At 41.4% G+C, this 14,048-nt stretch overlaps 1 protein-coding gene across 2 annotated transcripts in view; it reads left to right on the forward strand.

Moving 5' to 3' along the window:
- Positions 1 to 9,875: 9,875 nt before the first annotated feature.
- plbd2 (phospholipase B domain containing 2) overlaps positions 9,876 to 14,048 on the forward strand; it is a 33,939-nt gene continuing 29,766 nt past the window's right edge. For both annotated transcript variants that reach the window (XR_001640987.1, XM_016564092.1), the window contains exon 1: positions 9,876 to 10,161. Coding sequence is in view for 1 of the 2 variants with exons in the window: in XM_016564092.1 (XP_016419578.1) it covers positions 9,968 to 10,161 (194 nt within the window). In the remaining variant the exon portion in view is untranslated. The remainder of the gene's footprint in view (positions 10,162 to 14,048) is intronic.

The raw sequence follows: 14,048 nt of genomic DNA on the forward strand, positions 1-14,048 counted from the left end.
ACTCAGGAAGATCAATTGTGACTTGACTTGACTCAGGAAGATCAATTGTGACTTGACTTGACTCAGGAAGATCAATTGTGACTTGACTTGACTCAGGAAGATCAATTGTGACTTGACTTGACTCAGGAAGATCAATTGTGACTTGACTTGACTCAGGAAGATCAATTGTGACTTGACTTGACTCAGGAAGATCAATTGTGACTTGACTTGACTCAGGAAGATCAATTGTGACTTGACTTGACTCAGGAAGATCAACTGTGACTTGACTGGACTCATGATGATCAACTGTGACTTGACTTGACTCAGGAAGATCAACTGTGACTTGACTGGACTCATGATGATCAACGGTGACTTGACTTGACTCAGGAAGATCAACTGTGACTTGACTGGACTCATGAAGATCAACTGTGATTTGACTTGGTTCATGACGATCAACCGTGACTTGACTTGCCTCATGACGATCAACGGTGACTTGAGTTGACTCAGGAAAATCAGCTGTGATTTGACTTGACTCAGGAAAGACAGCAGTAGCATGAAACGGCTTTGTTGCCAACGCTATTTTGTGAGCGAATGCAGTGTCTTGATCCTCCGCGACACCGACAGTGAACGCTGAACCAACAGTCCACAAAATATAATCCAAAAAATTACTCCGTGACGAACGAGGACTCTCACGAATCTTTCTTGACTTTAAAGGCTGGTTAAGGCCATCACAGAAAAAGTCTATCAGCATACAGTCCGGTAATTCTGTGCCATTAGCCAAAGCCCAATATTCCTCAATGTAACCCTCAAGTGATCGTGTGCCCTGCTTGAGAGCTAGTAGCAGAATCGCTGTGTTCATACCTGGCCAATGTCCTTCGGAAAAGCTGCTGGATCCTTGTTGGGCCGAGTATTCTGTTACGGGGCGACAGAGACGTGAGACAAGCGGATCCATTTGCAAAGCTTTTAATAAAAGATGTGGTCAGAAACAGGCATAGGTCAGACAATGGCAAACTGGTATGTAGAAGACAAGGCAAGAGCAGTCCGGTAAACAAGCAAGGGTCAGTCGATGACGAATGTAATCCAACAGAGCGAGACTAGAGAGATAATCCAGGTACAAGGCAATAATCTAAACACGGGAAAACAGGCAAGGCAAAACTATGACAGGATTAGGCTAGACTATGAAACAGGAAATCAATAAAACAGGCTCCGTAAAGTAGCTATCAACGAACAGTGATAAGTGCTAAACCATACTCGGCGTTGAATGATGGTGCGAGACTGATTCATATAGTGTGTTTTATTGGTAGCAGCTGTGTGTGATTGGTTTCAGATGAGCTTGTGATTAGTGCAATGGAGCATGGGAAATGTAGTCCAGGGTGATGTGTAACAGTTTGTGTAGTGCGAGAGTCAATGTAACGGAAGGGTGACCTCTGGTGGCGATCGAACGGAAGTCCATGGACAGGATTTGTGACAGTGAGAATGAAAGAAAAGCTTACTTATGCTGAAGCAATTAGGAAAGTAGATACAAATGCAAGATCTAGGACAGTACCTGTGGTTCAACCCACAGTTCAAAACAGAACAGAAAAGCTGCAAAATTACTAATGACACATTAATTGTGGAAAAGAAGAAGTTTGTGATATTCATAGAGGAAGTCATCAACTGTGTTACGCCCCCAAGTCTAGGGTTCAGGGGTGAAACCTTAGAAGAACGAGAGTGAGACCGCAAGTACTTCTAAGAAACCTTTCCGGGTTCTTTTTTTATTGTGAGGAAAGCGATTCAGACAAAGAACGTGAAGAAAAACCTTCAGGGCTAGGCCAGGCCAAAATAATAAACAAACAGAACTACCTTAGCCCAAAACTAAATATTCTAACCAAAGTAAAAATAAAAATAAATACAAGCACTTCCCTTACTCCTTAACTAATCCAAAAACAGGAGAAAAGCATATAAAAAATAAATGGCACCTAGCCCCTACAGCGTTCATAAGCCAAGCTTAACAGATCACATAAATGGTCAGTAACACTTAATTGGGGGGAAAAGAAAGAAAAAACTTGGGGGAGAGAACAGTAAACATTTCCATGGTTCACACAATTTCACTAATCTTACAAGCAAGATATGATAACACCATCCCAACAACGTCCAACAAGATGAACGACACAGATTCTACTTTCTCTCGCTCCCCCTCCCCGGCCGCGTGTTGCTCATCATTCTTCTTTTAAAAGATGCCGATGCTCCTCGCCACCTATCACCACGCACGCTGATGGCACGTCCAATTAAGGCGGAGCAACCTGCGAAAACAGGACAGGAGAGATGAACAGCAGGAAAAGAGAATAACAACTGAAAGGAGAAAAGAAACACGAAGCAGCAGCACCAATACAACCTCATGCGTAACACCCCCACCCATAAAAGTCAAATTTATTTTGACTATACAATTATTACACAGAATGAACATGTGAGAGAGCATCCGCAACAATGTTCTCAGATCCCTTCTTGTGACGTATTTCGAGATTAAAGCCCTGGACCACCAGAGCCCATCTCATCAACCTCTGATTAGAATTACACATACGCATCAAAAACACAAGGGGATTATGATCAGTATACACTACGACAGGTGCAAGGCTGCCTCCTACGTATACTTCAAAATGCTGTAAAGCAAGAATTAATGCTAGAGCTTCCTTTTCAATAGTGCTATACTGTCTTTGGGCTTTTGAAAACTTCCTAGAGAAGTAGCACACCGGATGATCAACGCCAAGCTCACCTTCCTGAACTAACACCGCTCCACACCCTACTGCACTTGCGTCAACTTCAAGCTTAAACAGGCGAGAAAATCAGGTGCAGAGAGGATAGGCGCACTGCAGAGGAGATCTTTATCCGCACCAAAAGCGTGGTCACACTCAGAGCTCCAACGAAACTCTCTAGCCATTCTCAACAGATCAGTTAGCGAGGATACTATGGTGGAGAAGTTCTTACAAAAAGCCCTATAGTACCCAATCATACCCAGAAAACGCCGCAATTCCCGTTTAGTTTTCGGTATGGGAAAATCCATAATTGCTTCAACTTTAACATTAACAGGACGTACCTGTCCCTGACCCACTTGTTTACCTAGGTACGTAACTACCGCCTTACCGAATTCACACTTAGCCAGGTTCACCGTTAACAAGGCTTTTGCAAGCCGAGTAAACACTGCACATAAAGTAGTAACGTGATCCCTCCATGAATTGGAATAAACTACTACGTCGTCTAAATATGCCGCACAGTCTGTCACACCAGATAAGACCCTCTGCATGAGATGCTGGAAGGTCGCTGGAGCGTTCCGCATCCCGAAAGCCATGACCGTATATTGTAGGAAGTCATCTGGTGTCACAAATGCTGAAACATCAGAGGCACGAGCAGTAAGTGGCACTTGCCAATAACCTCTCAGCAAATCCAGTTTAGTAACATAGGATGCTGCACCCACGCGGTCTATGCAATCCTCCATCCTCTATATACCAAATAATAGCACATTTCCCTTTAAACTTGCCCACCTCTTGTGTTCCTTTTGGTTTATGGAAACACTCATATTCTTGTTTATAATCTATGCTATACCATTTCGGAATCTCTACTTTCCATTTTTCAATTTTTATATTTTGGCTGATATCTGAATACTGACACCAAGATCCCCAGAGTGGTCTAAAAAAATAATCTGTTAATTTAGGATTTCCCAAAAATCCTAGACATTCAGCAATACAATATGGTCTGGTAAAATCTGTTAAATGACAAAAGTTTCTCCCAAATTCGGCACATTTTTGGTAGTCATATGGATTTGGTATGGCTATCACTTTGTTTAACGGAGATTTGGAGCACAGCAAGCAATTAAATCTAGGAATTACTTCTCTTGTTAGAAATTGAATTACTGTTCCTGCTCCCAGATCTGCTGATGGTACTGCCTCCACCCACCTGCTAAATCTGTCTATGATCACAAGCATGTATCTTTTGCCTTGTACTCGCTTTATCATATCCACATAGTCAACTGCTTAAATGGCCCTTCTGGTACTGGTATAAGGCCTATTGGTGTCGCTATCCCTTTCCTCACATTGTATTTGGCACAAACTTCACATGTGGACAAAAATTCATCCACCATTGCATATAAATAAGGAGACCAATATCCTTGCTGTTTAATTTTCCTTATTACTTCCCCCCTTGCACAATGATCAAAACCATGCGCATCTGCAATAAGAATATTCAAAAGTGAAGAAGGTGCAACAATGTTTCCTTCATGTGTACGCCAGATCTCTTGTGAGTCTTTTAGTGCCATCTGCCTTTGGCACAAGAAGACAGGGCGAACTCCACGTACTGGAACTTGACACCGCAAGTCCATTCCGCAACAGATAATCCACCTCTTTCTTCATTTCCTCTCTTTTCCGCGGGTTAACCCGGTAAGGATGTTGTTTAATAGGAGGTGAATTAATCATTTCAATGTCATGGAACAACACATTTGTTTGAGTGAGGGTATCAGAGAAAAGAGGAGAAAACTGCTTTATCAACTGCACAATCCTCGATGAGTATCAGAGAGATAAGATAAATATTAATCTATACCTTTCACTATCTCCGAATTCACGAGCCTGGGTGGTACTGTTACATCCCCTTGGTCAACCCAATCATCACACTCAGGTTCAGCAACAGAAGACATTAGCGCAACTGAAACAGTGGTATCATTCTGAATGTCAGCGGTCTTACCTACAAAATGCTTGAGCATATTAATATGACAAACACGTGTTTTCTTCCTACGATCCATGGTACGAATAACATAATCGGTTTCACTTAGTTTACGTTCCACTGGATAGGGACCAGAAAACCGCGCCTGCAACGCAGAACCTGGGACAGGCAGTAATACTAACACAGAGTCGCCCACCTGAAAAAATCCGATTAACACTTCGTTTATCATACCGCCGTTTCATCTGCTCTTGTTTCCCAGCCAAATTAGTTATTGCCAACTCACACGTGTGATGCAATCGTTCACGTATCTTACTCACATAGTCCAACACTGACACAGGGCGTGGACTATCACTTACTAACTGTTCCCGGAGCAGCTTCAACGGCCCATGTACGGTGTGACCGAACACCAGTTCCGCAGGGCTAAAACCTAAAGACTCCTGTACCGTTTCACGTACAGCAAACATCAGCATCGGTAACCCATCATCCCAGTCCCTACCAGTTTCCACACAAAATGTACACAACATGAATTTAAGAGTTTGGTGGAATCGTTCCAATACACCTTGGAATTCGGGATGATAGGCACTCGATAGCTGATGTTTAACAGTTAACTCACGCAACACCTGCGAGAATAAAGTTGACGTAAAATTAGAGCCCTGATCAGTTTGAATGATCTTTGGCAAACCAAAGGTTGAACAAAACTTAACCAGCTCCCTCACTACCGCTTTAGCTTTGATATTGCGCACTGGGATCGCCTCAGGGTACCTTGTAGCCGCACACATGATTGTGAGTATGTACTGATGTCCCGCTTTCGTTTTAGGCAACGGGCCAACACAGTCGATCAGTATCCGCTCAAACGGTTTGTTAATTGGGTGCAAAGGCGCAGGGGGTATAATTTGGTTTGGCTTGCCCGACAGCTGGCATGACCGACATGAGCGACAATGGGCAGCGACATCCGACTTGAGCCCAGGCCAAAAAAAACCCCTCAAAATTTGTTCATACGTTTTTCTAACCCCTAAATGGCTGGAAAGAACATGGTCATGTGCAAGGGTTAATATTTGGGAACGGTACCCCGAAGGAATAACAATTTGGTGAACACAGTCACTGTCCTCCCATTTACGCATCAGTAAGTCATTGTCCCAGAAATACTGTACTTTACTATCAACAGCTGTCCCCTTATTTGTCGCAACGATACACGCCTTCAAAGAAGGATCATTATTTTGCGCAACCACTAGCTGCGCACGCCCTAATGGTAACGGGAACTCACAAACACTTAGGACCTCTGCTTGATTTATAACAGGTTTTATGTCCGCAGTATTTCCTCAGACATATCCTCGCAAGCAGTCTGCAGGAAACTATCAGATAGATCTACTTCCTTCTCCTTATTACGAGCTTGGGCTCGTGTTACCACACAAGTAGGGAATGTTTAGGAAATTTAAAAGACACATCTGTATTCACGTCAACAACAGGGGTATCTACTACAATTGGTAGAGGAAAAACCTTCCCACCCGCCAAGTCATTACCCAAAATAAACTCGACTCCCTCTACAGGGAGATCAGAGCACAATCCAACACAAACAGTTCCTGTTACTAGTCCTTCTCGAAGATAGACCGTATGCAGCGGCACTCTAGTACAGCCCAAACCAACCCCGTGTAGAATAACATCAGAACCCGTATATGATTCAGGTGGTAAACGCAATGTGCTACAAAGCATTAAGGACTGAGCCGACCCAGTGTCCCGCAATACCGTTATTGGTTTTAGATCTTGCTCAGAGCTAGGTGACACCCACCCTGATAGCATGAAAGGTTCATACCCCATTTTTTCTGAACTCAAAATAGCATAATTTGCTTCCGCACATACAAAACATACACTTTTATGTTTAACCGATGGATTTTTCTTTTTCCAGGCATCACAATCCGCTATTAAATTACCAGCATCAAGACAATAAAAACATACCCTACCGTCCCCGGAGTGATTCTGAGCAGCCCTTCGCCCCGCGGAAACGCCCCCTCGTCCCAACTTAACAGTATTAGTCCACCCTCTGGCTTGCCCTTCACCTCCTTGGCCAGCAGATCCGTAACCCTTGAGCACGGAAGAGAAAACTGTTCTATGTGTTAGCACGATCTCATCAGCTAACACAGAGGCTGCAGAAAGGGACAACACTTTTTGTTCATTTAAATGAATCACAAGGTTCTCGGGTACACAGCTCTTAAAATCCTCCAATAAAACCAATTCTCTCAACTCATCAAATGTTATGGTCTTATTAGCAGCACACCATTTATCAAATAGGGTTTGTTTTTCCCTTGCAAATTCTACGAACGTTTGTCTGTCTGTTTTCTTGTGAGCTCTAAATTTTTGTCTGTATGCCTCCGGCACAAGTTCATAAGGACGGAGCACAGTTTGTTTAACCACATCATAGACCAAACTCTGTTCCACTGGCAACGCGGAGCAAACTTCCTGCGCTTTACCAATTAATTTACACTGCAGCAAAAGAGCCCACATCTCCTTTGGCCACTGTAATGTAGCTGCTACACGCTAGCACAGCCGGCTGAGACAAACCGTGATCTCTTCGGAAACGCTCCCTCTCTAACTCCAGCTCCAGTTCCCTTAGCCTAAGCCTTTTACCCTCAGTCTCTTCTCGTTTTACTTCCAATTCCAGTTCCCTTAGCTTCACTGCCAGCACCGGATCTGATGATGGAAACATCATCGTGCTGCTGGGTGGTGCAATTAACGGCAACCTAGGAGGCACGGGAGAGAGAGGGACAGAAGGAGGCTTCTCGTCGGCCACTACCGGCGAAACAGCGCTCCCATCTGCACCACCCACCACCGTCTCCTCAGGTAAGATTCGCTGCAGGATCAACTCCTGATGCAAAAACTTTTTAATATCCTTTTTAGAAGCCTTATGTGACACACTAATTAAAAAAAAAATCTGCAATTTTAATCAAATCATCTTTGCGACAACGATTGAATTGTTCCGTATTCGGAGCCAGTGTAAAAGAGATCAGGTCAAACTCCATTGCCCACTCCAAATTCTCTTTCCCACACCACAAGAAAACAAATAAACAAAGGAACAAAATTCTGAAACACTCACCCCCGCACGTAGTCATAGGCAAAGTAAATGACGCCGACGGCCATTTCTCCCCATTATAATACCTTCCCGTATCATATCAATTTCTCACAAAAAGATAAATACGGTAGGTAACTATTTCCCTCTTCCTCACAACTCAAAAAGACGAGCCCCCAATTGTTACGCCCCCAAGTCTAGGGTTCAGGGGCGAAACCTTAGAAGAACGAGAGTGAGACCACAAGTACTTCTAAGAAACCTTTCCGGGTTCTTTTTTTATTGTGAGGACAAGGAAAAAACAGTCTGTGTCGTAAGCAATTCATACAAAGAACGCAAAGAAAAACATTCAGGGCTAGGCCAGGCCAAAATAATAAACAAACAGAACTACCTTAGCCCAAAACTAAATTTCCTAACCAAAGTAAAAATAAAAATAAATACAAGCACTTCCCTTACTCCTTAACTAATCCAAAAACAGGAGAAAAGCATATCAAAAATAAATGGCACCTAGCCCCTACAGCGTTCATAAGCCAAGCTTAACAGATCACATAAATGGTTAGTAACACTCAATTGGGGGGAAAAGAAAGAAACAAACTTGGGGGTGAGAACAGTAAACATTCCATGGTTCACACAATTTCACTAATCTTACAAGCAAGATATGATAACACCATCCCAACAACGTCCAACAAGATGAACGACACAGATTCTACTCTCTCTCGCTCCCCCTCCCCGTCCGGGTGTTACTCATCATTCTTCTTTTAAAAGATGCCGATGCTCCTCGCCACCTATCACCATGCACGCTGATGGCACGTCCAATTAAGGCGGAGCAACCTGCGAAAACAGGACAGGAGAGACGAACAGCAGGAAAAGAGAATAACATCCGAAAGGAGAAAAGAAACACGAAGCAGCAGCACCAATACAACCTCATGCGTAACAACTGCTCAGCACAAACAAGCAGTAGAACAGAGAGAATCAAGATAATCACAAAAACAGCAGAAAAGTATCTAGGGATAGAGGAGGTATCAGTATAGAGTTAATCAATGCAACACTAACAGCAGGGATATCTGAAACACAATCAACATGTGGTGGTGGTGGGCATTTTACAATGGAATGCCAGAAGTCTAATTGCTAATGGACAAGAATTAAAACATTTCATAGAAGAATTATCTGTTAAACCAAACGTCACATGTATACAGGAAACATGGTTAAAACCATCACTTGACTTTATAATTCATGGGTATACAGCAGTACGTAAAGATAGAAGTTCTGCAATAGGGGGTGGAGTGATTACTTTCATTGAACAAGGTAGTAATTATAGGGCTATAAGTATTGACAAAGATTTTGAAGTAGTAATAATTTAAATATGGTTCAGTAAAACAAAAAATAGTTAACTTTTATAACCCCTGCCAAAAGATATCTAGAATAATGTCTATTAAACTATCAGATGTAGCAAAAGATGTGATTTTAATACTTTATAACAAAATATGGGAGCAAGGGAGAATACCTGCTGGTTGGAAGCACTCAGTAATAATTCCTGTAGGAAAACCTGGTAAGGATAAAACAGAAGCTAAAAGTTATAGACCAATAGCTTTGACATCTAACCTTTGCAAACTCATGGAGAAAATGATAACTAAAAGATTAGTATACGAAATACAAAAAAAAAAGGAATTTTCTCCCCTTAAATGTAGTAAATATGAAGATCAGCGTAACAGTCTTTTTAGCAATATAAGGAACAGACCAGTGAGTGTCGTGGACCTTCTGGGAAAGGGTTTGAGTGCTAGTCAGATGTTTAAGGTGGTTTTAACATGTTTAGAGCTCACAGGATTTAGTGTTTGAGGATGAGGATCATCTCGGAGGTTGAGGAGCACAGTGTGGAAGCTGGAGGAGCTGAACACGCAGCGCCAGCTGAAGCTTGGGCTCTGATCCTCTGGGGTGGGTGGGGCATTACACAAATATTTTATTGGGAACACGCAGCGCCAGCTGAAGCTTGGGCTCTGATCCTCTGGGGTGGGTGGGGCATTACAAAATGTATTTATTTATTTTTTCCTTCAGTACAGATTCATCACCCATGTGCGCAAGATATACAGTAGGTGGCGGTAATATTCCTAAGGAGTGAACGGCCATTGAACAAAAATAAGAAGAAGAAGAAAGAAGAAAAAGCAGCTTCTTCTCTCACTGTTATCCAGTTGCTGTCTGTGATGCAGCAAAGGTCTGTCAACCGCCGGTAAACCTCAGAAGACAATGAAGAAATCTGTTTCTAGAGGTTCAATGGCGTTTTATCGCTTGTTTTTCTTCATTTGTGCTGTAAACGTGTCATGGGCTCAAATTTACTCTGCGCTCTATGATGAGAAAACATCCCGTCTGTTCCTGAGAGAGGGACTTCAGCCGGACACTGTCGCCGTCGCCAACTTCACCGACGACATCAGTAACACGGGGTAAGTGTGTGTGAGCGTGTGTGTGTGAGTGTGTGTGAGAGAGAGAGGGAGAGAGAGAAAAAAAACAAGGAAGAAACCCGTGTGAGAGAGAGGACAGAAGAAGAAAAAAACAAGGAAAGTGTGTGAGTGTGTGTGTGAGAGAGAGAGTGTGTGTGTGTGTGTGAGTGATGCTGAGGTCACCTCTGAATCCGGTCTGATTGTTTGAGAGCTGTTTACTCTGCCTGATTGATTCTAGATTTAGAGTTGTGTTGATATTGGACATGGAAACTCACTACAAATCAACGCGGCGGTCAGAGTCGCCAAAGTGCTAAACATTCAACCAGTTATTGTTTATTAATATGTTGTTTTATATTAATAAACCGTCATATTCAAAACAGTCATAATCAACGTCTACTTTTCTGAAAATTAAGAGTAAAAAAACCCATGCACTGTATAAAAAGAGAGAAATATCTTAAATATTGCATTTGTATGCGAAACAATGTGTTTCTGAATTGAAGGTTTGCTGTTTGACGTCATTCATGTCCTCCTGTAGGCTCTATAGAGGATATATTTTAGTTATCAAGCGTTTCAGATCTCTCACACATTTAAATGGTTAGGTTGCATCTAATATTAATAATAATAATCTGGAGAGGAACTGTGAAAAAATACACTGAGAAAAAGAGAGAAAATATGACAACCAAATATGTGGTGTGTTCATACTTTAACAAAGTTTGCTATCGAAACTGTCTCCTCTTTCTTACATTGACAGTGCATTGGCTAAACTGCTCAGTACAGAAGGTCAGTGGGGCTCGTGACAGGATCATGGGAATTTTTCTTACACTCATTTGTAGTTGAAGTTGCATTTTAGACCATGAAAGGAAATAACTCATAAACGAAGACTTGGTGCATGGCACTTCCTTAAAATACAACCATGGCTTCTTTTTTTTTTTTTCTTGCTAGTTGCAGGTTCCTTGTAAAAGCCCAAGACATGTACATTTCAGTCGCACTTTATTTAAAGGTCCAATTCTCTCAATTAACTAGCTATTTACTATGACTTTTGCCTCAATGGACTCCTAATATGCTGCATATTAATAGTTAAGTAACGGTTCAGTTTAAGTGAGGTAGTTGTTAAGTTTAGGTATGAGTTAGGGATGTAACGATTAACCGCGAGCCGGTTGAAAATCGATTAAAATATGTGACGATTCAAATCGGTTGAGATGCTAAACAAATCGCGATTCATTTAGGGGTAGTTTATGAAGTTTTCATTACCCATTTTACTCTTAGTAATTTAATAATTTAATAAATTTCATAATTTAAAAGTTTAGTGCAGAAGTATTGAATCGGTATCGATATCGATGATACTGCCTTGAAAAATATCGGTATCGTATCGTAAACAAAATAAGGGGTATCGCCCATCCCTAATTTGAATTAGAGCACCTCCAAGCCATATACACAGTCCAAGGCAGCAAATCACATGGTAGAGAGGGGTGGGGAGAGCAGTAGCTCATTAGCATTTAAAGGGACATGCGTGAACAGAGCTGTTTTGGTGTTGGCTGTTGTTTTACACGACCATTCAGGAATTTAACCAAAGTATGTTGCAGACATTTCATGAAGACCCTAAATAATCATAACAACTTGTGGAAAATGGGCATCGATGTCCCCTTTAACCTCAGAGAAAGGGTCTTGGGTTTACACTTTGCTTTATTAATAACACTGGAAAGTTATGAAGAGTGTGCAGTGTTGAGTGATTTATTATATTTCAAAACATCGTCTGAATAAGCAGCAGCATGGACATGAAGCTGAGTTTTCTTATAAAGTCATTCAAGGCGCTTGCATTGCTCTGAGCTCTGGAGTAGAAGATCCTCCAGCATGCTCTCTCTGCCAAAACCCTTTATCCATGAAGCATGATTTATTAGATTGTGCTTAGGCCTGGGCGATAAAACGGTATCGATATTTATCGACGGTACACCTTCTTCGATAACGATATTAAAAATGTTTGATATAGTGCACGATATAGGCACGTGCTATGAGTTACGCAGACAGCACACACAAACACGAACATGAGTGCTGTGCCTGCCTGTGATGAGGAGATTGTGAATAAAAAAATAGAATATTAGTCGAATTTAATTCCGTCTGGGAGCGTCAGTGGCGCGCGAGATGCGGTGATGATGATGTAAGTGATGTTGTAGTTTAATGTTTTGTTAGTCTATCCCATGAGACACGCAGTTGCTGCGTTATTCATTCAAAATATTAGAGAAATATAGAAGCTCAATGCCTAGAAGATCTTGATTAGGTGAAAACCGAAACCAAGCCATTCACACAGATGCATATTCAGCACATTTTTTAGACGGACAAATATGACTGCTTCACTCACGTCTCACAGAGATGTATAGAAAGTAGGGATGGGAAGATTCCCAGATTCGCTCGGTGCATCGGCATAAAAAGTTAACGATGCGATGCATTGGTTTAAAAAGTGTGCATCGGCTACAAGTTGTCATTTATATCGCGATGCATCGTTTCTAACATATTTGCATCGTTAAAAAACGATTTATTTGTATATAATTTTTTTGTGGATGCGCTATACTTTATTATTTAGAAATTGACCAATAATCTGTGACCAATATTGTATGTGTAGATTGATTTCTCCTCTCTAAACTGTTTCTCAAGTGCGCTCTCTCATCACCGCTGCTGCTGCGTGAATGACGCATCAGAACACCACGGAGACCCGAGGAAAAACTGGGATTAAAGTCCAAAACCTGACTTGAAATAACCTAACAAATCAATCAGGGCTAAAGCGGTTCTATTAACGTAACTTTTATTCTCACTGTAGTTTTGTTGTTGCCGCCTCCATTTCGTGAAGGCGCTGTGTGCTTCATTGTGAAAGCGAAACTACTTTGTTAAGCAGACCTTAATGTCGATCATGGATCAAATCGATCCACCATGGCAATCAGCGAATATATCTGTGCTGTTTAATGCATTTGAGACGTTGTGTTTTCCTCAGTGCATAACTGACATGTCACAGGTATATTTTTCATCTGTAAATGTTATAAAGTCATGCAAACATATCCATTCTGCTGTCAGAAGTGGACGAGGCTGACGCGAGTGAACGAGCGCTGCTGTGCGCATGCACGCTAAACAGAAGGAGCGCAATCGAATAGGAGCGCAATAATTCTGAGCTAAAAAAATTGTTTTTGGACATTAAATGTGTCTTTTGTAGAATTTTAAACCCTCAAATGAGTTAATGTGTGTTTCTTATAGCAGTTAAAATGCAGTCATTTTCTTTATTATTTATTTTCATCTTTAATTCAGTGATTTTAACTTTTAAATTAGTTATTTTAATGCTTTAAAGAGCAATTTTAGATTGTAATATTCTAATGTTCTGCTATCTGTCTGCTATCTGTTCTGCAAACTATAAAAGGTGCAGCTATAATAAAACCAGAGAGAAAGGCTGCTTGGCTAGAAACTGTAAAAAAAAAAAAAAAAAAAAGGTTGTGCTAAAAAGTTGTTCCTGAAGGATAGATCGTTAACAACTGTTCGTGATCCAGCTTCACCTCCAGAAGTAAGTGTAAGTTTTTAGTTTTTTTATGAATCTTTGCAAATCGCCTTTATTAATGTTGTGCTAGTTATGGTTCCATAAAGCAAATTTTGTTTTATAGAACCAAACAATTTGACAGTGAGTCAGACTAACTGAAATAAGCCTGGCTTATTTGGTAAACTTGTTTTATGAAACGGGCCTCGAGGCATTAAAAGTGATCATATTTTCTCCATTGCATCGAATCGCATTGTGTTGAATCGAATCGAATCGAACTCGGATTGCATCGTAATAGGGGTGAATCGTATCGCATCGGTAGCTGCTTCATATGTATATTTAATGTATCGTATCGTTGGCTATGCATCGAGATGCGTAT

The sequence above is a fragment of the Sinocyclocheilus rhinocerous genome, unplaced genomic scaffold, assembly GCF_001515625.1.
Source record: "Sinocyclocheilus rhinocerous isolate Xijiao unplaced genomic scaffold, SAMN03320098_v1.1 scaffold1883, whole genome shotgun sequence".
NCBI classification, from domain to species: domain Eukaryota; kingdom Metazoa; phylum Chordata; class Actinopteri; order Cypriniformes; family Cyprinidae; genus Sinocyclocheilus; species Sinocyclocheilus rhinocerous.